We start from the raw sequence: 22482 nt of genomic DNA on the forward strand, positions 1-22482 counted from the left end.
CCCAATCAAGTGCCATTCACAGTAAGCGAGAGCGATCACTCACATGTAACTCTACTGAGTAGGGGTGCTTTCATACTACGGAATTCTCGCGGATAATGTCCGCAGAATTCCGTCGGCTGTCCGCGCGCCTTTCCGCCGGCTCCATAGACACCATTCTATGGGCCGGCGTATTCCGCTATCCGCCGAAAGAAGTGACATGTCACTTGGTGTCTATGGAGCCGGCGGAAAGCGCGCGGACAGCCGACAGAATTCCGCGGAGTTTATCCGTGAAGAATTCCGTAGTGTGAACCCACCCTTGTAGTGAGTGACTGACGGTATGTCACCTGGGCAGCTATGTGTAATATTTTTTTGTGATGTCATCAGCCTTTCCTATATACACTCACCGGCCACTTTATTAGGTACACCTGTCCAACTGCACGTTACCATTTAATTTCTAATCAGCCAATCACATGGCGGCAACTCAGTGCATTTAGGCATGTAGACATGGTCAAGACAACCTCCTGCAGTTCAAACCGAGCATCAGTATGGGGAAGAAAGGTGATTTGAGGGCCTTTGAACGTGGCATGGTTGTTGGTGCCAGAAGGGCTGGTCTGAGTATTTCAGAAACTGCTGATCTACTGGGATTTTCACGCACAACCATCTCTAGGGTTTACAGAGAATGGTCCGAAAAAGAAAAAACATCCAGTGAGCGGCAGTTCTGTGGGCGGAAATGCCTTGTTGATGCCAGTGGTCAGAGGAGAATGATCAGACTGGTTCGAGCTGATAGAAAGGCAACAGTGACTCAAACCGTTACAACCAAGGTAGGCAGAAGAGCATCTCTGAACGCACAGTACGTCGAACTTTGAGGCAGATGGGCTACAGCAGCAGAAGACCACCCGTTACTAGCATGGTGTACCTAATAAAGTGGCCGGTGAGTGTATATTTCCAGTATATACAAGTCCATAAATGTATTAGCTGCTCCAACCTCATTCTCATCAAACACACCACTGTAATAACAGCCACATGTGCAAACCAGAACCACAACCGCACTACTAACCATCATAACATCATCTGTGCACAATACCTAACATAACATATACTCAACTGGTAGCATTCTCAGGTCAGGACAGGTTTACATCTATTGTGTAAAGCGAGTATTACAAACATTGGCTCAGCTCAGTAGACAGTATCACACATGATAGGCTAAGGGTGCCTTTACACAGACAGATTTATGAAGCCAAAGCCAGGACTGGATTTCAGGAGAGAAGAAATCTCAGTCTTTCCTTTATGAACTGTTCTCTGTTTATAGTCTGTTTCTGGCTTTGGCTTCATAAATCTTTAAGATAAATCTCTCTGTGTATAGGCGCCCTCAGATTCACCTGCTTAGTGGACATCATCACATATGATAGGCTTAGATACATCAGCTTAGAAGACAGTATCACACAATAGGCTTAGATACACCTGTTCAGTAGACTGTATCACACAATAGGTTTAGATACACCTGCTTAGTAGAGATTATCACACATTAGCTACAGAGCTGGTGTATCTAAACCTATTATATCACACATGCTAGTCTTTAATACATCAGTTTAGTAGACAGTATCACACATGGTAGGTTTAAGGCCCCATTCCACAGAACTATTATCGTCCGTATTCGGCCGATAATCGTCCCGTGGAATAGAAGGCAACGATCAGCCGACATCGTTCATGTCGGCTGATCGTTGTGTCGTTGAAAGACAAACGAATCATACAGCAACGATCTGCTGCCGTCGCCCCATGGTACAGGAGCGGCGGCAGAAGATCACTGTTGTATGCAATGGGCTGCCCGGATGATCTAGCGATCACCCGGGCAACATCCCTGCACCTCCCCACGGCACCCCCCGGACTCACCCGCTTGCCGCTGCCACGTGGAATAGCGGCGGCAGAGAGCGGAGAACGAGGTGCAAACAAGTGCTAATAGTGCTCATTTGCTCCTCTCAGTCGGCCCGTGGAATAGGGGCTTTAGGGTGCGTTTATACAGAGAGATTTGACAGATAAATCTGTGTAAACACACCGTTAAATACACCATCTCATTTCACACATGAAATGCTCCTGGTGGGGTGTCCGGGGCTTCAAGCACAGCATAAACTCCAAATACAGGCCGGCCACAGGTAATTTTCCTGGTAGGTCCTCTCCATGAAGGCACCCCCTGTATGCAAATTTTAGGAGTTTTCTAAGAGAAATGTTGCCATTAGGAAAAAGCTATTTGATCCTATACTCACACCTGAGGTCTTTTATAAAGATCTGTTTTAGGCTATGTTCCCACTTCGAGAAAATAGCGGGAAAAGGGGTCCATCTTGTACCGCACTGCGGCCTAGGGTAAGTGCAGTGAAAAGACTCCTCTCTTTCTGCAAAACAGGAACTATAGGCAGCATTTTGAAATTTCAGTGGGGAAAGAACAATCAAGATGGCTGAAAACCCATGTCCACAAATCTCTCCAATTCAGGTTCCAAACTGCTGCAGTGCTGTAAACTGGAATCCATCCTCACCCCTTTCCCATCCCTACTTGATTGGCAATCAGGGATCATACAAGCAGAAACAGGAAAAAAAGGGGAGGCAAGGAGGTTACAGCCCTCAGCACGGTACATATTCAGATTTGTCAGAGAAATTTTTGAAACTATAGTCTAGTATGATTCTGCAGGAAAGACCTGGATTTTTTTTTTCTTTTCTACAAATCTGTTGCGTGTTAAATTAACCTTTAAAAATCATTAGTCATTTGTAAAGACTTAAATTTCAGACATGTCAAGTTACTGATCACACCAGGACTCCCTCCTGAGACCTGCTGTAATCTCGTGCTGTAATCCTGTAATGAAAGTGCTGAGAGAGTGCACAGCAGCACACCTCTTCCCTGGTGTCAATCAGATCAGGTTTTGATTGACAACCGATGTAACTTGGGATTGTAGCAAGCCTAAGGAGTGAAACCTGATGTGATCAGTAGCTTTTGACATGTCGAAAGTTTCTACAAATGACAGTAACTCTTTAAATGGGCTTTTCTTCAGTCCTCTGGGAAGGCCTTGGGTACGCTTGTGATACAAATTCTCCTAAAACTAAAGATCATAGGAGCTTTAAAAGAAATTTTCATGGCAGATTTCAGTCTCCGTTTAATTCAAGATCATCCGACAATTTTGATTGCATTTGTCAATTCCAACTATACAAATCTTAGACAGTGCAAGAAGCAGCTCTACACTACACTACCCAGAATAGAGGCCAACAATTCAGAGGGGGTTGCATTTAGTACATTGTGTAATTTATGGTCCATGAGTAGGTGATGGCCGAGATAGGAGATGTTCTAGATTAGTGGAGTACAGGGGTGTGTCTGCAAGGAAAACAATTACTGCCTTGATACAGCACGAAATCAGACATTACTGGACATAGAAGGCATTTGTTGGCCTCATGGGACACAATATATCAAAGAGAACGGCTTCAGCTAAGCCATAAATGTAGAGCAGTTCAGTGAACAGTCATATATGCCAGATTGATCATCTGGATAGCCATACTTGGGATATGAAGACATCAATTAACCCTTTCACTGCCGCAAGCCTGTAGCACCCTTAAGGCCCTATTCCACGGAACGATTATCGTTCATAAACTTGCTCCAACGACCGCTCGTTAACGATAATCGCTTCGTAGAATTGGTGTAAACGAGTGAACGACAAAGGCAAAATTGTTATATTGTCGTTTAAAATTGTTTTTCAGCATGACAAAAAAATTTGATGGTCTTTGAAAGAATTCGCTAATCGGTTAGTAAAATTAGAAATCTTTCAGTTGTTCGTAAAAAGGTTAAAAAAAAAAAAAAAAAAAAAAGGTGTGTCGTATGGTCATGATCACCCCGGCGAACGTTTTAAACGGCCGCAAAATAATCGTTACACTACATATATCGTTAACGTTATGTGTAGAGATGAGCGAACCGGGCGAGGTTCAGGTTCGTATGAACCTGAACTCTCGGCTTCTGATTGCCGCTGTCTGCCCGCTCCGTGGAGAGGGTGGATACAGCCTGAGGACCGCCTAGAAAACTGGAATACAGCCTATGGCTATATCCCAGTTTTCTAGGAGGTCCTCGGGCTGTATCCACCCTCTCCACGGAGCGGGCAGACAGCGGGAATCAGAAGCCGAGAGTTCAGGTTCATACGAACCCGAACCTTGCCCGGTTCGCTCATCTCTAGTTTAAATGTTCGCTTAAAAAAAAAAAAAAAGTTTAGTGATTGTTAATGAGCGGTCGTTGGAGCGAGTTTATGAACGATAATCGTTCCGTGGAATAGGGCCTTTACACCCACCACACATCTGTGCCATTTCCTGTAAAGCATTGTTTCAACATTACGGAGTGTGTGCCCTCTTGTGACAAGAAGTTTAAGCTGAACGCCCCAAGGAGGTAACCAGTTATAAGGGTTAATAAAATAATGCTGCGTCCATGCTGTAGAGCCGCCATTAACATTTCCTTCAGTCTTTTCCCCCCATCAAATAAGACGTCAGGACCACAATGTGTTCTATTATAAGTTAATGGAGCACCACTTGTGCTTACTGTGTAATAAAACTGGTGGCAATTTTTTAAGTAGTGTGCATAATGCATCATATACAAGTTTATGAATACCATTTGAAAAGGTGTACGGACCACATATCAGATCTATCAAACAACTCTTTGCACATGTTATGTTAATGTTTGGAAGCCAAAGACAGGAATAGAATTTTTTTTTTTAAATGAGAAATTTGTCTTTTATGACCAGTTCTCCATTTATAGAACGTTTGGCTTTAAAAATCTGTCAGATATATCTGTGTAAACGCAGCCCAAATTATGCCCAGCACTTTGCTACTCTCCACATCCAGAAGACTGGCTGGTTGAGGCAACATCCCCCACCCATCTAGTTTACAAGCATGGCTGATGTGGACAAACTCTGCAAACTGATCCTGGCAGCGGACTGTGGAGGTGTGTATGTAAGGCCTATAGAAAAAAAAAAAAAGTGTACGGCGCATAGTGTAAAACTGCAGCTTGCATGGAAATAAGAAAGTGGATTACTGGTGGTGCTCACCTTGGGCGGCCGTGCTACGAGCCCAATAGCACCAATCACTTTTATTGGCCATCTGCTGCCCTTGCAGGTACCAGAGCAATTCGGTGCAGGAATCAGAGAAAGATGAACACAGTCAGAGGTCCAGTGTGTGGAGGATTAGGTGCTGCACAGCAAGTCCAAGATCCTTATCAGGAGGATAGGTGTCGTAGTAATTGTAATAATCTGCAATAAAAGTGGTTTTATTAGACCTACTACAACTTCTTTAATAAGGATCTTGGACTTGCCGTGCAGCGCCTAATCCTCAAGGAAAAACTCCACACAGATTATCTCTCTCTAATGTAAGGGCTTTACTATGGCTGTAGGTTTCTTCCTATTTTCTCAGGAAAAAGGAAGCCATTACAGATCTTCACCACATTTGCTATGCTCCTGAACAGTCGATAACCCCAGCAATACATAAGTAAATAAGCCTGATCTCACACACACCTATCTAAATACACGTGTACACGGCTGAATCGGCTTCCACAGATCTCTAGGTATAGAGATTGACCTTGATGCGGTTTACAAGAAAAAACCCTACCTACATAGGTCCGACTTGGCTCCAAGTAGGCAAGTATTACTGCCAGGGCTGTGGAGCCGCTACGCAGGAGCTCCAACTCCCGATTTTATCAGGGACCGACTGCAGACCCCAGCGCCTTCATAAATTGCCAGTCAGACACCAGCAGTTATTTATCATACTGGTGTAAAGTAGATCTGGCTCACAAGCTTCTGTGTAATGACCTCCATGATCCTGGGGCAACTTCAAAGTGAATAAGATGTAAAGCAGCTTCTACTGTGTGTGCAGTGGATGCAGCTAGTCTCAAGCCTCCATGTCCTGAACCACTCAGAACTAGACTTGATGGAGCAGGTGGTCTTTTCCTGCTAACAATCTATGTATCTATATAAATATTAATCATACACAAAACACTAACAATGCCAGATCTCTGTGATAAAGAGGGGTCAGCCATAGGCCCAGATTTCTCCACTGTCAGCGTCCGCACTCCTGAATCATTGTGGGCCCACAGGAAGTACCCGCTCAGCCAGTCAGTGACTGCAGCTGTGCCCCACCTCAACCACTGATTGACTGAGCGGGCATTTCTGATTGGGGCCATGACATCACAGGATTGGGAGACAGCGGGGACCATGAGCTGTGACGCTGCACTTTAGAGGCAGGTAAACAGGACTTCTATATCATGACCACACGACACCATCCCCCCTGAATTTTTCACTAATGCCCAGAATACACCTTTAATTTCTGCCTCTCCAACACACAGACAGCCTGCTGCAGCCATAGCACACTAAAGAAGGGGGGGGGGGGGTAAAAAAAAAACAAAAAAACAAAAACAAAAAACACAATCTTCTGACAGAGAAACCACTACATTGACTGCAATAGTTTATTGCTAGACTACTTACGGCTTCTTCTCCTCCATATTACACAGGATATCTTCATATCACACTGCTGCTCATACAATCATCCAGCATTCACAAAGCCCAGATCTCCCCCCACACAATGACTATTCCAGCTCAGAAACAAACTGCCTAATAGTGACCGACAACCTCTCCCCGACCACCCTTATCTAATAGGGCCAGTGCTTTATTACTGATATATGGCAGAAAGGTCCTTAGAACATAAAATATATTGATTATAAAATTTTGAAAGGTACATTTTCTCCCCCCCCCCCCTCCCCCGACTCCAGCCAAAACTAGCTCCGACTCCACAGCCCTGATCACCTCTTTACTTTTACACCATCCTCAAGTATATCACATAAGAAGAATTTACCTCCTGACAACACCTTTTAAAACCCATGTGTCTGAAGCACACAGACAGAAGGAGCACAACAAGGTGGGCACTCCTGTGTGGCATTTCAGGCACAGCTCATAAAATTATACTCACCTGAGATACCACACAGGAGTGCCCACTGTGTAGTACTCACTCTGTGTGCGCTTTGTATATATTTATTTCCTGTGCGCTTTAACAGGTGCACACGGAGCTGCACCATTATTCTAGGATGAACCTATAGACTTATCTATAATTGTAGGTTTTCCTTTTAAACCCACTTTATGCCTGGATCATAAGGTACACTTTGCCAAAAACACAACCTTGAGGGAAATCTGCAAACCTAGGGCACAAGTTACTTTCACTTTGTGTCAGTGGGTTTTTAGCATCATCCAAGCTTCATGGGGGGGGGGGGAATAGGGGGCAAAAAAAAAAAAAAAAAAAAAAAAAAAAGGAAAAAACACTATACATAGCTGTGGATGTTTTTTTTTTTTATTTTATTTTGTGTTTGCCGTCTTAAGTTAAAAGGTCTGAATGTTGCGTTTGAAGAGGCCAGTTAACAGCACACCCGAAACTGCTCTTCAATGGACAGACAGCTCCTCTCTCCCTCCCCAGGATCCTCACTTGAAGATTTTGCCCTGGTTGAAGGGTTTGCCCACATGCTTGAATTCTCCTTCCCAGCAGAAATATTCTTTCACAAGAGTTTTGCACTCCTCACTATCTGTGTCCAGCTTCCTCCAGGTGTAAGATTCATAGTCTATTTGCCAATCCTCGGAAAGCTGAAAAAACATGATTTAGTTATTAATCGACTTGTCAAGCATCAAATATAGTCAAGCATCAAATATAAACTAAGATTCCAAGTGATCCGACAGGTCTATATTTGCAGAAAAGCACATTCTGCGTCATAATATCCTCTAGTCACAGAATGGGAGAAGTGCAGACTTCAGGAGATCTGACTGCGGCATACGGAATCAGTTATTTTAACACTGCAAATGTTCGAAATATGAAATGCTTCTGCCCAGTTCTTTCACACTTACTGTGAATGCCAAATCCTGGCCTCTGAACACCCACACTCCGGAGATTGTGCTGTCATTGTTGGTTCCAAACAGGATAACGCTGGCAAAGCCAGTTTTACGCAGCTTGTCCAAACGCTGGAACATACCTGCCAAGGGAAGATGCAAAAAAGTTATTTGTGGCAGAATACATTGTATACATCTTCACATTCTTTTAAACAGCAGGGGTCAAAGTGCACCAACACTACCATTCCCATCATGCCTAAACAGTTAAAGTGTGATGGGAACTGTGTAAAGCCACAGTTTGACATCCCTGCAGTAGACTGCTAGGTGCCTGGAGGTGTGGAAGGGGTAAGAGATAGTACATAAAGAGGGTTTGCCCTTTTTGCTGCAATATTCATGTAAACTACCTCCACCTATATACACAGTTGAACACACAAGAGACTGACGCAATTTTGCAGTCTCAGAATTTTACTTCTGTTTACAAGCTTCCTAAAGGCTAGCAGACAACCGTGACTTTAAAGGACATTTGTCAGAATCTGCATCTCATGAGACGCAGACCAACAGATGCAATAAAAAAAAAAAAAAAAAAGAACAATCACCACCTTTTATAAAGCGGAAGGCCTTTGGATTAAGTTATAAATGCGGTTTTTATACCAGGCTTGGTCGGCACAGCCTCCTTGGCCTTTGAGTTTTAAAATCTTTTTAGGCAGGAGTGTCAGCTTTCTAGAAGCTATAACTTTATTGCACATAAGCCCATAGCATACAGATGAGCTAACAGATTCACTATAAGCATTAAGGCGGCGTGACCCAGCAGCTCGGAAAACAGGAATAGGAACCTGAGGCTTTGCTGCTCCATAGGCGGCTTTGTCCCGCCAAGATTAATGACCATGTTAACTTGACAATTCAACAGGTTACATCCAAGCTGCCAAACACAACAGCAGCATCTTTACAGCAGGGTGCAGGCAAGCCAGGATCTCTGTGTGATAACCTCCTCCCACACAGTGTTACTGAACAAGTTTCCCAAGCTGCGCCCTATCTTAGGAATGTAACATAAGACATCAGAAGATTTTCCTTATGTTTTTCAACACTCCCTTTAAGAGACCCAGCAGCTTGTCCCTTCATTCAACCTTGGCCTTACCCCCGTCTTGGGAACAGCCCAAACAGTGCTGCTTACACCTAAATCCTGCACCTATGACACAAGCTCAGGCTTGTGTGGACCTGGTCAGAGCCAATGACAGGCTGTGTAGGCAGAAGCCAGTGTGTCTCTCAACCCATCAAGTTTATGGCACTGACTTTCCTATTACAGAACATCCCTTTTAGGTCAACATTTTAATATACAGCTATTAACATGAGCCTCAAGAGATCCGATGAGGTCCCATTCTTTAGGCCCTACAAAAAAAACGATTGTGTAATAGAAAACAAGCAGCAGACATAAACACTGTTGGCTGATGGTTGCAGTAGTTTGTATAGCAGCGATCTATTGCCTACGCTCCATGGAATAGGAGCAGCGGCAGCAGACCGCTGCTATGGGCTGCCCGGACAATCTAGCGGTCTCCCGGACAGGCTCCGATGCACTCACCCGCAGCGAGCGCTAACATTGCTCATTTGTTCCTCTGTCGCCCCATGTAATAGGGGCTTTTAACAGGAGAAATGCGTGCACTGGAAATTTTAAGCGTAAATGAGAACGTGAACTCACCGACATTGCTCTGGTCTACTATTTCTTAGAGGGACAACCGCCCCATCTAGGAGGCATCTAACATTTGTTTCAGATACACAATGATTCAATCTCAAACAAAACCGAAAACCAAGAATTAAGTTTAAGAATGTGAGAGGAAACCCAGGGAGATTTAAAAAAGGAACACTTGTGCAGATGGTATCCTTTGTTCGCTTTAAACTCAGGACCCCGCAAATGATCCAAAATGTTAAATTTCCGCTCTCCTGTCACTGCTTGCATCATAGCAATACTTTGAAACAGGCAGGCGCTACAAACCAATGCAGTAAAAGAATCAACATTTACACTGTAGCCAAGAACAGACAGCCCGCAGACCCTCAAGACGCTGCATTATCACCTACCTGTAATGAGGTTGCAGCTCATGAAGGTCTGAGTGAGTTCATTTGGGAAACGGTACTCGGAATACCAGATGGACCAGCCCTCTTTGTCAAAATGCTCCCAGAAGTAAGGCAACGCCACAGACAGTGTGTCTTCATTGGAGTACTTTCTTTTAAATTCATCCATAATGAAGGAACTGGAAGGCAAAGCCAAGAGATATTAGGAAAGATGAGAGCACAGTATGGCCAAAACTACAGAGAGGACAAGTTGTTCTCTTAATAATCTGGATGCTGAAGCCAAACCAGCCCCCCTACAGCCTTTGCAGTCACACAGGAAGATTAACAGCCCACCCTGTGTTTTAATAAAACACGATCGCCAGCTAACGTAATCTACAACATTAACAAGCGTTGTGTACTATAGAAGAGCTCCCCATACTGAGACAGGACTTACTGGTGGGGAATTCTGCAAAAGCCCCTTTTTCTGCATCTCGTTTAGCTGTAGGACTTGGTGCCAATCCACTGCTGGCGCTCTGATCTGTGCCCAGTGAACCAGACAGAAGCCAATCATGCCATGGGCAGAAAGTGTTATAAAGGTTAAGAACACTGGCACTGGGGCAGTCAACCTTGCCAGCAGTAGACCAGGTCATGCTCTAGTTTTTAGCCCTAGCAGGATGCAAGGTGTTTAATGCGTATGGGTCTTTTGACATGCCCTATATTTGTCAGGGTCTGAGCCTTTACTCACAAAAAAACAGATCAAAACTTTGATGTCTGTAAAAATATTTAAAAAGTGTGTTTTGAATGACAGGTACACTTTAACTTGAAATCCTCCTTAAGATTAGCTAAAAAAGGTAAAAAGCAGCATGGGCTACAACCAATGGTGCAGCCCTAGCAGAACTGAAGCAAATTACCATAAAAAGCATAAGCAGAGTTTGGGTGCCCTCTAGTGACTGCCTTATTATTACATATGCATATAAATCAATGGCTTTAGCCTTGGAAGTACGTACATATATTACCCAGAGACACAGACCCTTTAACAAGTTGTCAGAAGCACCTTGTGTACCAAGCTTGTACAGTATACAGTATGTATGTGGCAGGCAAAAGCCATACATATTAGTAAAAATCCATGTGATAGTGATGTTAGTCTTTCGTCACTTTAGGGTATGTTCACACTAAAGCCGGCGGAATTCAGATGGATGTACATTCTTTGAGTGGAGGACGCAAGCCCTCCCATAGACACTGCGGGACACTAAGGCAGGTGGGATTCCGCCGTGGAGAGGGCAACTGCGGAATTCCACTGATTTTACCCCATGTCAACTGGCCCTTATAGTTTTTTGGTCTGTGCCAGATGAATACCTAATGCGTTTACACAGATTTATGTGACAGATCTTTGAAGCCAAGGCCAGAACTGGTCATAAAAAGAAAGATCTATCCTATTGCCAAATCCATTCCAGGCTTTGGCTTCAAAAATGATCAGATAAATCTGTGTAAACACAACATAACAGCCTAGAAGATTGCCTTACACATCAGCTGAAAGCGCTAACTTAGGCAAGAATAGTCATCTAGTGTTCATGGGCATTTTCTGACTTCCGTGCCTAAATTTTAAGGCAAGAGGGGCAAGTTAGTTAACATATGCATCCAAGCCAAGCACATGCACATGTTGGGAAATGATTGGCAACATAAGGCTCAGCCAAAGCAGTGCTTCTCAATTCCAGTCCTCAGGCCTTTCCAACAGGTCATATTTTAAAGCTATCCCATACAAAGAACACCTGTGATAACACCTGATGCACCGAGTATAATTATATCACCTGTGAAATACTAAGGATATCCTCAAAGTATGATCTGATGGTGAGGACTGAAGTATAGAAAAACTGGCCTAGAGTGACTGTGCATTAGGCTGGCAGAAGCTCTGTCCCTGCTCCCCGCCCTCTTCATCATTAGGAACGCTCCAGCCAGGTATTCTCCTACTCCTCACTTTCAAAACACTGCACAGGTGCCTTAACGATCCAGCCCATGTGCCGTGCTTACACAGGTGATGCAAAGTAGAAAATCTGCTTGGAGCATTCCTAATGATGGAGGGTGGGAGGGGGGACAGAGGTTGTGCCAGCCTAATGCACAGACACTCTAGGCCACAGCAGTTGACACAGGACTGCAAGTTTAAAAGTTGTTTTTCAGGACAATAACTGCATCACCTGCAGAATGGACCCCAGGACAGATCTTGGAATAAAAGCATCTATCCGAAGGTACAAGCCGTTTGGGGTGGGCAGATTGTGGGTACAGAGTCACTTTAAACGTGCAGATATGCCCCTATAGCACACAGGGCGCTTAGGATAAGTTACCTTCATCTTTAGTGCAGTTTCCGTGCTATTAGGAGCTTAATCTTAATGATAATTAGGAGTTTTGGTGCACTAGGGGCAGGACTTTAAAAATTAGCATGAAGCTTAAAAAGTGACCCCCTATTTGCATTTTGACTGCTCTCCACAGGTGTAAAGGGTAAATGTTACAGCTTTCATTACTTATTTTATATCACACCTCATGGTGCTTGTTCTGGTAAGAAGTTGTTTTTATCACCTGTGTATTGGTATATGTGGGCGGGGCATCGCGGCCTATGTGTCACATCGCCCCCCCCCTATCGCCAATTAGCCCCGCCCCATCTATGCCATCATTGGCGCATAGGCCCCTCCCCTTCAGGGGCCATTGGTGTGGGGCAAACTAGGGGGTGGGGCCTAGAGCTTTAGGCTGGCCCTTCCAATGGCCTATGCGGCGATGCATCACGGATGGGGCGGGACTAAGTGGCACAAAAGACGCAAGGCCCCACCCACATGTGATAAAACGACTTTTTACCAGAACAAGCACCATGAGGTGTGATATAAAATAAGTAATGAAAGCTGTAACATTTACCCTTTACACCTGTGGAGAGCAGTCAAAATGCAAATAGGGGGTGACAGTGTCACTTTAAAACACCCAATAACAGAAATAGAACCAAGGAGAAAGAAAGAAACTTACCTTCCTCCTCAGCATCTCCTGTGCAATACAGCAACTCAGCAGGTTAGATCTGCTTTTTCACATTAAGTGTATGTTCATATATGAAAGATCTGTAGAAGATTGTGTATTATACATCTGTATCGTGTTGTGTTGATTGTGTAGCAAGATCTTCATACACCCCCCAACATGTCTTCAGTTACAGAAGTGGGAAAACATGAAACAGCGTAACACTAGAATAGAAAGGCCCATACCTCTTGGGGAGGAGAGCATAGGGATCCTTTGATTTAGGCTCCGCTGCAAGAGCCTTCTCAGACTCATCAAGATCCTCTTCTGCGGCTGGTGCTGGGGCAGGAGCGGGCTTCTTCTCCTCCTTCTCTTTCTTCGGCTCCTTTGCAGGTTTCTCTTTCTTGGGGGTCTCTTTCTTAGGCTGCAGTTCTGCAAACTTCTTAGCTGTTATAAAAAAAAAAAAAAAAAAAAAAAAAGCATAAGCATTTCATAGCAATAAATATTGCAGGTACAGTGTTGGATGGACTACATTACTCCCATACATGTTATGTGTACAGTTATCTTTTCCCAACTTCCATATGCAACATAAGAAACATGCATGTGTTTTCTATGGGGAGGGGATAAGCCACTGCCAAAGCTGTGGCTCATCTCTTCCAAAAACAAGGCTTATATATTTAAAGTGGTTATCCAGCGCTACAAAAACATGGCCACTTTTCCCCTACTGTAATGCCGCCGAGAAGATTCATATTTAGACACTCACCATCAAACTGAGCCATCTTGTCGCACAGCTTCACTTCTCCCAAGACTGCACGGAACTGGGGTTGATTCACACATGTGACAAACCATCTTGTGACATTACCAAAAGGCTGGCGGAAGGACGGATCCAGGACCTGTGGGAAGCAAAACAGGTTTTAAGAGGCAACCACACAGGAGAAGCTAAACACTGATATTTAAAGGTTTAGAAAAGAGAAATGGAATCAGAGGATTGAGGAGAAGCCCACCTGTTTGTAAAGCCACAGCAGGGAGCATGTAACAGCAATGTCAGCCAGTGTGATCCGCTCACCAACCAAGAACGTCCGAGTCTGGAGATGAGCATCCAAAGAAGCTAGGATAAGTTTTACCTCCTCCTTGGCTTGTTCTGTTGCCTAAAAGATACACCAGATATACCATTAGGTTCAAAATCCACAGTTTTCCATTTTTATTCATAGTTTTTCCTGCTTTTATTTCTCTAACTTAAGACGCTAGACCACTGGTCCCCTCTCCTCTCCCCCAACCAACAATGCCATGCTACCCTATCTTTGGAGCACAGATGCTAATTTGGTTATGATCGATCAAACTTTTACGCTGAAAAGAGCAGTTTTGGAAACTTGCCACTGCAGTTTGTGCCAAAACCAGAAGTGGATTCAAATGGAAAGGAAAATGGAAATATAAGGGAGGACTTTTTGGTTCTGGCACAAAACCTGCAGTGGCAGTTTTCTAAAAAATGCTGCGCTTCCAGCCTTATGGCAGGATTTGGGAGAAGAAACTAGCGAGACTACCACAGAGGTCCCAGGAGGAAAGTGAAGCTGAATATACAAAAGGAGCCATGCCGTCAGTGCACATGCTGCAACCTTTACATTTTGAAGGATGGATTTAAAACAAACCAATCACTAGGGCTGGGCGATATTGGCCTAAATTAATATCGCGGTTTATCGCATATGTAGCTGCGGTAACGATAATTGGACGATAACTATGACACGCCCCTTTGTAAGCCACACCCACTTGGTCGTGCCAAACTGGGGATAGTTTGTTTCTATAAAGTTAAAAAAAAGTACAGTAACTTAATGAGCAGCAACCCAAACTATGTACACACCACAGGACATGTATATACAGATATACAGCATACAGCTATGTACACACTACAGGACGTGTATATACAGGTATATAGCCATGTACTATAGGTACCCAGAGTATATATATGATGGGTATATAGTATATACAGGTGACAGTACAGTACAATCTATCTATCTCTCTATCTCTCTGCCCTACTATACGGGGAGGCAGACAGGGGTGTATGAGTATACGGGGGGGGCAGATTGGGGTGCATCACTATACGGAGGGGGCGGACAGGGGTGTATGAGTATACAGGGGGGCAGACAGTGTTGTGTATGAGTATACGGGGGGGGCAGACAGGGGTGTATGAGTATACAGGGGAGGGTGGATAGTGGTGTATGACTACGGGGGGGGCTGACAGGGGTGTATGGGTAAACAGGGGGGCGGACGGGTGTATGATTATACGGGGGGGGGGGGCGGACAGGGGTGTATTGCTGTATAGGGGGGCGGGCAGGGGTGTATTGCTGTATAGAAAGCTGCATGCTGGGACCTGTAGTTCCCTCAGTAACAGTACAGGGCTGTAACATAGAAGGAATGCATGGGCTGCAGCAGCCAATTATTATCCTGCTTGTTGCAGCCAATTATCCCTCCTATATTATAGTCCTGTACTGTTACTGAGGGAACTACAGGACAGCCGCCCCCACGTGCTGCTCCTCCACCTTCAGCTGTGACATGGCCACGTCCCTGCACACACAGGACATTAGCATGTGCAGTGCTCGCGCGGCCGGGGGATGGGGGGGGGGGGGGGGTTCGGGGGAACCGGCACCAGTCCCGGCCAGCAAGCGTTGACCGTTAATGTCCTGTGTGTGCAGGGACACTGGACAGGACAGGTGCGGCGGGACGGGTGCGGAGGAAGGCTGTGCACTCTATTCTCCCCTGGACCCTGCTGCTCCTCCATTTTCCCCGCGCACACCGGCGTCCCTGCACACACAAGACATTAACATCCTCGGGCCGGTGAGCGCTGCACATGTTAATGTCCTGTGTGTGCAGGGACGCCGGCCAGGACAAGTACAGCGGGACGGGGGGAGGGCCGGCGCTCGGACTGGACGGGTGCGGGGGGACGGCTGTGCCCCCGGGCATTCTCACCGGGACCCTGCTGCTACTCCCGCTCTGATATGGGCGTCCCTGCACATAACGTGCAGCGATCACGCCGGGCCGCGAGTTTGCGTGCAGGAGCGCTCTGAGGATACAGGAAAGAGGGTACTCTGGGAGCTAAAAATACAAAATTACCGCAGATACCGTCCTGGCAGAGTTGAGGTCGGTTAACCGACCCCAGTGACGGTATCGGTATTTTTGCGGTATACCGCCCAGCCCTACCAATCACCCAGATTTTCCGGGTAACGCTACTAGCAGTGCCTGGAAGATCTGCTAAAACATTGCACCATCATGTGTCCTGTGTCTTCTGGAGAAGCTTTAGCTGCTCAAACGAAGTATTTTAATCCAGTGTAAGACGTCAGGAACTAGTTATATGGGTCGTGACTATCATGGCTATCTGCCTGTCAGCGCGCTCTGTGGAATGATTGACAGGAAAAAAAGGCCAATTAGAAGCCTCTTTTCCTGTCAAACAGGCAGAGAACCCAGACTAGTCATGGCCCAGATGACTAGTTCCTGGCATGTCTCGCACGCCGAAATAAAAGACTTCATTTGAGCAGCTAGAGCTTCTCCAGAAGATACATGACACATGGTAAGGCAGCATTTTATCAGATCTTCCGGAAAATCTTGGTGATAGGTTCACGTTAAGCAGAAGTCTGAATGTAGTGAAAGACCCTATATAGTGTGTATATACATAATACACACACCATTGAATAGTGATCATCATTTATAGACAAAATTTATTACCTGCTTGTTGAACTGCATGATCCCCAGAGTTGGGAAAACCCAAGCGCTGGCCGGAGGGACAATGTGGTTGTCTGCGAAACTGACCCATTGAAGGACCTGGGCCTGGTCTAGGCGGGAGGATCCACGGAGTCCTTCATTACCCACTGAGGAGAGGAAAGAGGTGCGAGGACAAAGTCAGAAACACGTGGTGGCAAAAACCTGAACCAGTTATTTTTGTCATCACTCACAGCTAGAAAGTACTAAGAGCAAATAGTAGCAATTTTTTATTTATTTTTTTTAATATAAAAGCCGCCTCCGAGTAATAAGACGGTAAAAAAGCTCTATTGCCACCAGGACACAGGTGTAAGACGTAATGAAGCCTAGCTATTACATGGAGGGCAGCACATTTAAATTCATAATATATATGTATAAGCGAATTGACTAGCACAAAGCAGCCATAAAATACAAGAGAAACCTCTTGTATTTAATATTTAACCAAATATTTAGCCATGAAGCCCATTTAAGGGGGTATTCCCATATGAGCTGTTATCCCTAAGATCCTGAGAACGGGGAGGCAATCACGCCGCAATGAATAGAGTGCTCAGCATGCAGCACTCTACTAATTCTCTATAGGGCCACTGAACACTTCCCAGTGTTGAACTTGTGTACAGCGGCCTCAGAGAATAAATAAAACCACTGGAAGTGGAGTGGGGGGGGGGGGGGGGGGGGGGGAGATGGAGTCAAAATGCAAAAATGTTGTGACAGTGTCACTTTAATTAAATTGGCCATGTTTTTGTAGCGCTGGATAACCCCTTTAACTGTACAGGATGAGCCTTCACCCCTGTACATCAGTCAAAGAAGGGAGAGGTGGGGGAGGAGTTCTGCATGCTGTGGCTCAGAATTACTTCTGTGGCACTTCACCTTCCAAGGAAAAATGCAGTTGTAGAATTCTGCAAATGGAAATGGCCATTAGCCAAGACAAGGCATCATTCCTACGACCCATTAGCCAGTGTCTGCAGCTTTGTACCCCATATGGACCCAACAGATTTCCTTTAAGTTACTGATGCCCATATGGTATACAATGTATCCACACATGACAGGCAATAGACTTACCATAGTGAGCGATGGCGCTGCTCTCAAACAGACAGAAGCCGTCATTCCCCTCAAATGCTGGAACCTAAAAAATTTTTTTTTAAAAAAGTTAAGACTTATTCTAGAATTTGGAAAAACTTTTAAAAAAAACAAAAAACAAACTTACAGGGTAAATTTTAATAAATAAGAGTGTGAAATTATCCAACACTGATTCTACCGCCTAAATATGTAGGAATGAATGACGCTGTTCATCTTTATGACCTTCTCTGTATACATGCTGTCCACTATATGTGAGACCATTCCCATGTCCTCACCTTGCCCAGAGGAAACTTCTTCAGGAACTCTGGTGTTTTGTTGGTTACACCAAACTGGAATTCTGGAGCAGAGGAAGCAACAGTGATGGGGAACCCCGAATACTGGGCAGCGATGAGGGGCTTGTATGCCCTCCAGTTATCAGGGTATGTGTACAGAGTCTGCAAGAAGAGAAAAACACAGAACATGCAGGTCATTTCTACTTACTGGATCTCGTCCATACACCTCCCCGCCCCCAACCTTATAACCCAGATCTGCCTCCAGTCCTACTCACTGAGAACACCTAAAGGGACCAGTCATCACCTTCACACTTATCGGGGTGGTCCCTGGCAGCTTCTGTCTGACCCAACAGGGATAAGAGAGCATCGTTCTCATGATGAGTAGTGGTCCTAGGAGTCAGATCCCCCCCCCCTCCCCCATTAGTCAGACCTCCACAGACCATTCATCTCCTACGCTGTAGATAGGCAATAACCCCTTTAAGTGTTACACAGTGCCCAGTCACACACATCACTGAGCCCCCTGTATAATGCAGGAGCGGAGCTGTAGACACTATGCACCTGCCTGAGCCCTGTACAGGGCACCCCCCACACCCAATTTACCCATAAATCCCTAGTAGTGGATATAGAATGGATTTTCTGCACAGGACAAACCCTTTTAACTACAGGATTAGAGAAGTCTTCCAGTAACCCTATGAAGCCCATTCAGGCAGACGCCGAATCCGGGCCACCGTCCTGACTCACAAGATGATGTCTCATGGACGGACGCGGGGACACACCTAGTCACCAGTACAGTAGCAGAGCTGGGAGGACTGGTACAATACTAGCCCAGCATGGCAGACAGATAGCGAGACTGGTACATAGCGAGACTGGTACATAGGGATAGATGAACAAAGCCTGACAGACCAATACTATATACAGGCCTAGGCACAGAGACCACTACTATATACAGGCCTAGGCACAGAGACCACTACTATATACAGGCCTAGGCACAGAGACCACAACTATATATACACATACACAGCCCTAGGTACAGAGACCACTACTCTATACATATACACTATATACAGCCATAGGTACAGAGACCACTACTATATATACACAGCCCTAGGTACAGAGACCACTACTACATACATATACAGCCCTAGATACAAAGACCACTACTCTATACATATACAGCCCTAGATACAGAGACCACTACTCTATACATATACAGCCCTAGATACAGAGACCACTACTCTATACATATACAGCCCTAGATACAGAGACCACTACTCTATACATATACAGCCCTAGATACAGAGACCACTACTCTATACATATACAGCCCTAGATACAGAGACCACTACTCTATACATATACAGCCCTAGATACAGAGACCACTACTCTATACATATACAGCCCTAGATACAGAGACCACTACTCTATACATATACAGCCCTAGGTACAGAGACCACTACTACATACTAGTGTTGCACGATGCACCGAAATATCGATACTACTATCGATATTTCTGGCAGAAAAACGGTTCCGTACCAGGATTTCCTGGTATCGATACTTTATGTTAAGCTGCATAATAGCGCAGCTTAATATAAAGTACAGCGCAGAGACCACGGCCGGCAGCTAGCTGAGCGCCGGCCGTGTTCTCTGTGTGCCGCCCCCTGTCGTCCCCTCCTCCGCCCACGCGCTCTCCGCTCCCGGTGGCGCCAACTTCAAATAACCGGCACATAGCGATCGCTAGTGCCGGCTATTTTACAGGGTAGATGCTGCTGTCACAACTGACAGTGGCATTTAACCCCCACCCCCCAGAGCCACTCCATATGCAGCAGAAGTCTGCTGTATATGGAGCGGCCCCCACTGCTAATGACTGCAGCCCGCGATATTACGGGTGGCAGTTATTTAACTATTCCCCCGCCGCGGCTGCGTCCTTCCAGTCCTGCCCCCCATTGTCAGCCCCGGCAGCCACCTCTGCACCGCCAGTCCAGCCCTTCATCCACCCCTCCCCTCCGTCCCCCGGGACCCGCCGCTGCACTTTGCGGTCCCTCACACCGGCCAGTCCCCTCCCAGCATACCTGCTTGTGCACAAGAAGGTATGCTAGGAGTTGTAGTGCACGGAGGTATGCTGGGATCGGGAGGCTGCTGCTGGGATCGGGAGGCTGCTGCTGCACAACTACAACTCTCACCATACCTTCTAGTGCACTACAACTCTCAGCATACCTCTTTGCACAAAGAGGTATGCTGGAGGTTCTAGTGCACAAGAAGATGTTGGGAGTTGCAGTTGTGCAGCAGCAGCCTTCCGACAACTCCCAGCATATCTCCTTGTCCACTACAACTCCCAGCATACCTTCTTGTGCACTACAACTCCCAGCATATCTTCTTGTGCACAAGGAGGTATGCTGGGGGTTGTAGTGCACAAGAAGGTATGCTGGGAGTTATAACAAACAAGGAAATATGTTGGGAGTTGTAGTTGTGCAGCAGCAGCCTCCCATCACAACAACTCCCAGCAGCATACCTCTTTGTGCATTACAACCCCCAGCATACCTCTTACAACCCCCAGGATACCTCTGTGCACTACAACTCCCAGCATACCTTCTTGTGCACAAAGATGTATGCTGGGAGTTGTTGTGTTGGGAGGCTGCTGCTGCACCACTGTACCTCCCAGCATACCTTCTTGTGTACTACAACCCCACCATACCTCTTTGTGGACAAGGAGGTATGCTGGGAGTTGTAGTGCACAAGGTATGCTGGGAGGTACAAGGGAATTAAAAAGTGTAAAAAAAAAAACTAGAGAAATACTACTGTGCTGATCCAGGGGAAGACAAAAACCCCTATGAGGCAGATGACAATTAAAAAAATTTCAGAATAAAAGTCCTAATAATCCCCGCCTTTCCCTTTTATTCATGTCAAAAAATAAACATTTGGCATCATTGCATGCGGAATTGTCCGAACCATTAAAAAGTAACAAAAAAAGTGATCAAAAAGTCACAAATAAAAATGTGGTGCATGGGGGCATCATACCCACAGTCTGGGTGAGGGGGGGGGGGGGGGGGGTGTCATTATATTTGTATTTTAAGTGCTTTTTTTCAAAAGTATCGAAATGGTATTGAGTATCGGAAAAAGATGGTATCGGACTCGAACTCAAAATTCTGGTATCGTGACATCCCTACTACATACATATACACTGTATACAGCCCTAGGCACAGAGACCACTACTATATACACTGTATACAGCCCTAGGTACAGAGACCACTACTATATACAACCCTAGGTACAGAGACCACTACTATATACATATACACTGTATACAGCCCTAGGTACAGAGACCACTACTATATACAGCCCTAGGTACAGAGACCACTACTATATACATATACACTGTATACAGCCCTAGGTACAGAGACCACTACTATATACAACCCTAGGTACAGAGACCACTACTATATACATATACACTGTATACAGCCCTAGGTACAGAGACCACTACTATATACACTGTATACAGCCCTAGGCACAGAGACCACTACTATATACACTGTATACAGCCCTAGGTACAGAGACCACTACTATATACAACCCTAGGTACAGAGACCACTACTATATACATATACACTGTATACAGCCCTAGGTACAGAGACCACTACTATATACAGCCCTAGGTACAGAGACCACTACTACATACATATACACTGTATACAGCCCTAGGCACAGAGACCACTACTATATACACTGTATACAGCCCTAGGCACAGAGACCACTACTATATACACTGTATACAGCCCTAGGCACAGAGACCACTACTAGTATATAGGCCTTAGCACCCACTGTATATAGTATATATAGGCCTTAGCACACACTGTATATAGTATACAGCCCTTGGCACAGCTGCCCCTCCCCCTAGTGACAGGTCACTGACAGCTGATTGTGACAAGACAAAAGAACTGGAGAAGCAATGCTAAGTGCTGGGCCATAGAACACAATGAGCCGCAGGACGCAGGTGACAGGTCACACATGGCGCTTTGTTCAGGGTTCTTGTACGAAGCCGCAGAGAGAGGCTGCCATGAGCCCCGGGGTGATAAGAGAAGGAGAAGGCGCTGCCAGGATCCCCCCGCACAGTGGTACGCTCCACACCGCACACCCCCGTGCACATACACACACATGGACAGCGCCGCACAGTTCCGGGTGTAGCCGGGAGGGGGCCGGCATCTCGCGGGAACTGTCAACCCGGAGACAGAAGGGTCGGGGAAAATACCGACACAGTAAGAACAAGCACCCCCTGCCCCACACAGGAGACCGACTGCCGGGCGTCGGGATGACTGTGGCGGGCGGATGCGGTGAGATTTCCCGGACCCATTCTCTACTCACCCCACCGGCCATCTTCACTCGAGGAGAAAGGGAGGAGCCGTGCAGCAAACGCTCTACGTCACCAGTCAGCGACCGCAAAGAGAGAGACGCCGGCGGGTGTCGTGATATAGAGCAGAGGCTGCGCCACCTAGTGGTGGCACCTT

At 45.8% G+C, this 22482-nt stretch overlaps 1 protein-coding gene across 1 annotated transcript; it reads right to left on the bottom strand.

Moving 5' to 3' along the window:
• Positions 1 to 7304: 7304 nt before the first annotated feature.
• EEF1G (eukaryotic translation elongation factor 1 gamma) lies at positions 7305 to 22441 on the bottom strand. The gene is made up of 10 exons (XM_069965386.1): positions 22340 to 22441; positions 17984 to 18142; positions 17691 to 17754; positions 16599 to 16741; positions 13889 to 14032; positions 13648 to 13777; positions 13133 to 13331; positions 9924 to 10096; positions 7872 to 7996; positions 7305 to 7613 (listed from the first exon to the last, which is right to left on the bottom strand). Exons 1-10 carry the CDS (start codon positions 22349 to 22351, stop codon positions 7455 to 7457), a joined length of 1308 nt encoding a protein of 435 aa, XP_069821487.1. The 5' UTR covers positions 22352 to 22441; the 3' UTR covers positions 7305 to 7454.
• Positions 22442 to 22482: the final 41 nt, after the last annotated feature.

This window comes from Dendropsophus ebraccatus, chromosome 4, assembly GCF_027789765.1.
Source record: "Dendropsophus ebraccatus isolate aDenEbr1 chromosome 4, aDenEbr1.pat, whole genome shotgun sequence".
NCBI classification, from domain to species: Eukaryota; Metazoa; Chordata; class Amphibia; order Anura; family Hylidae; genus Dendropsophus; species Dendropsophus ebraccatus.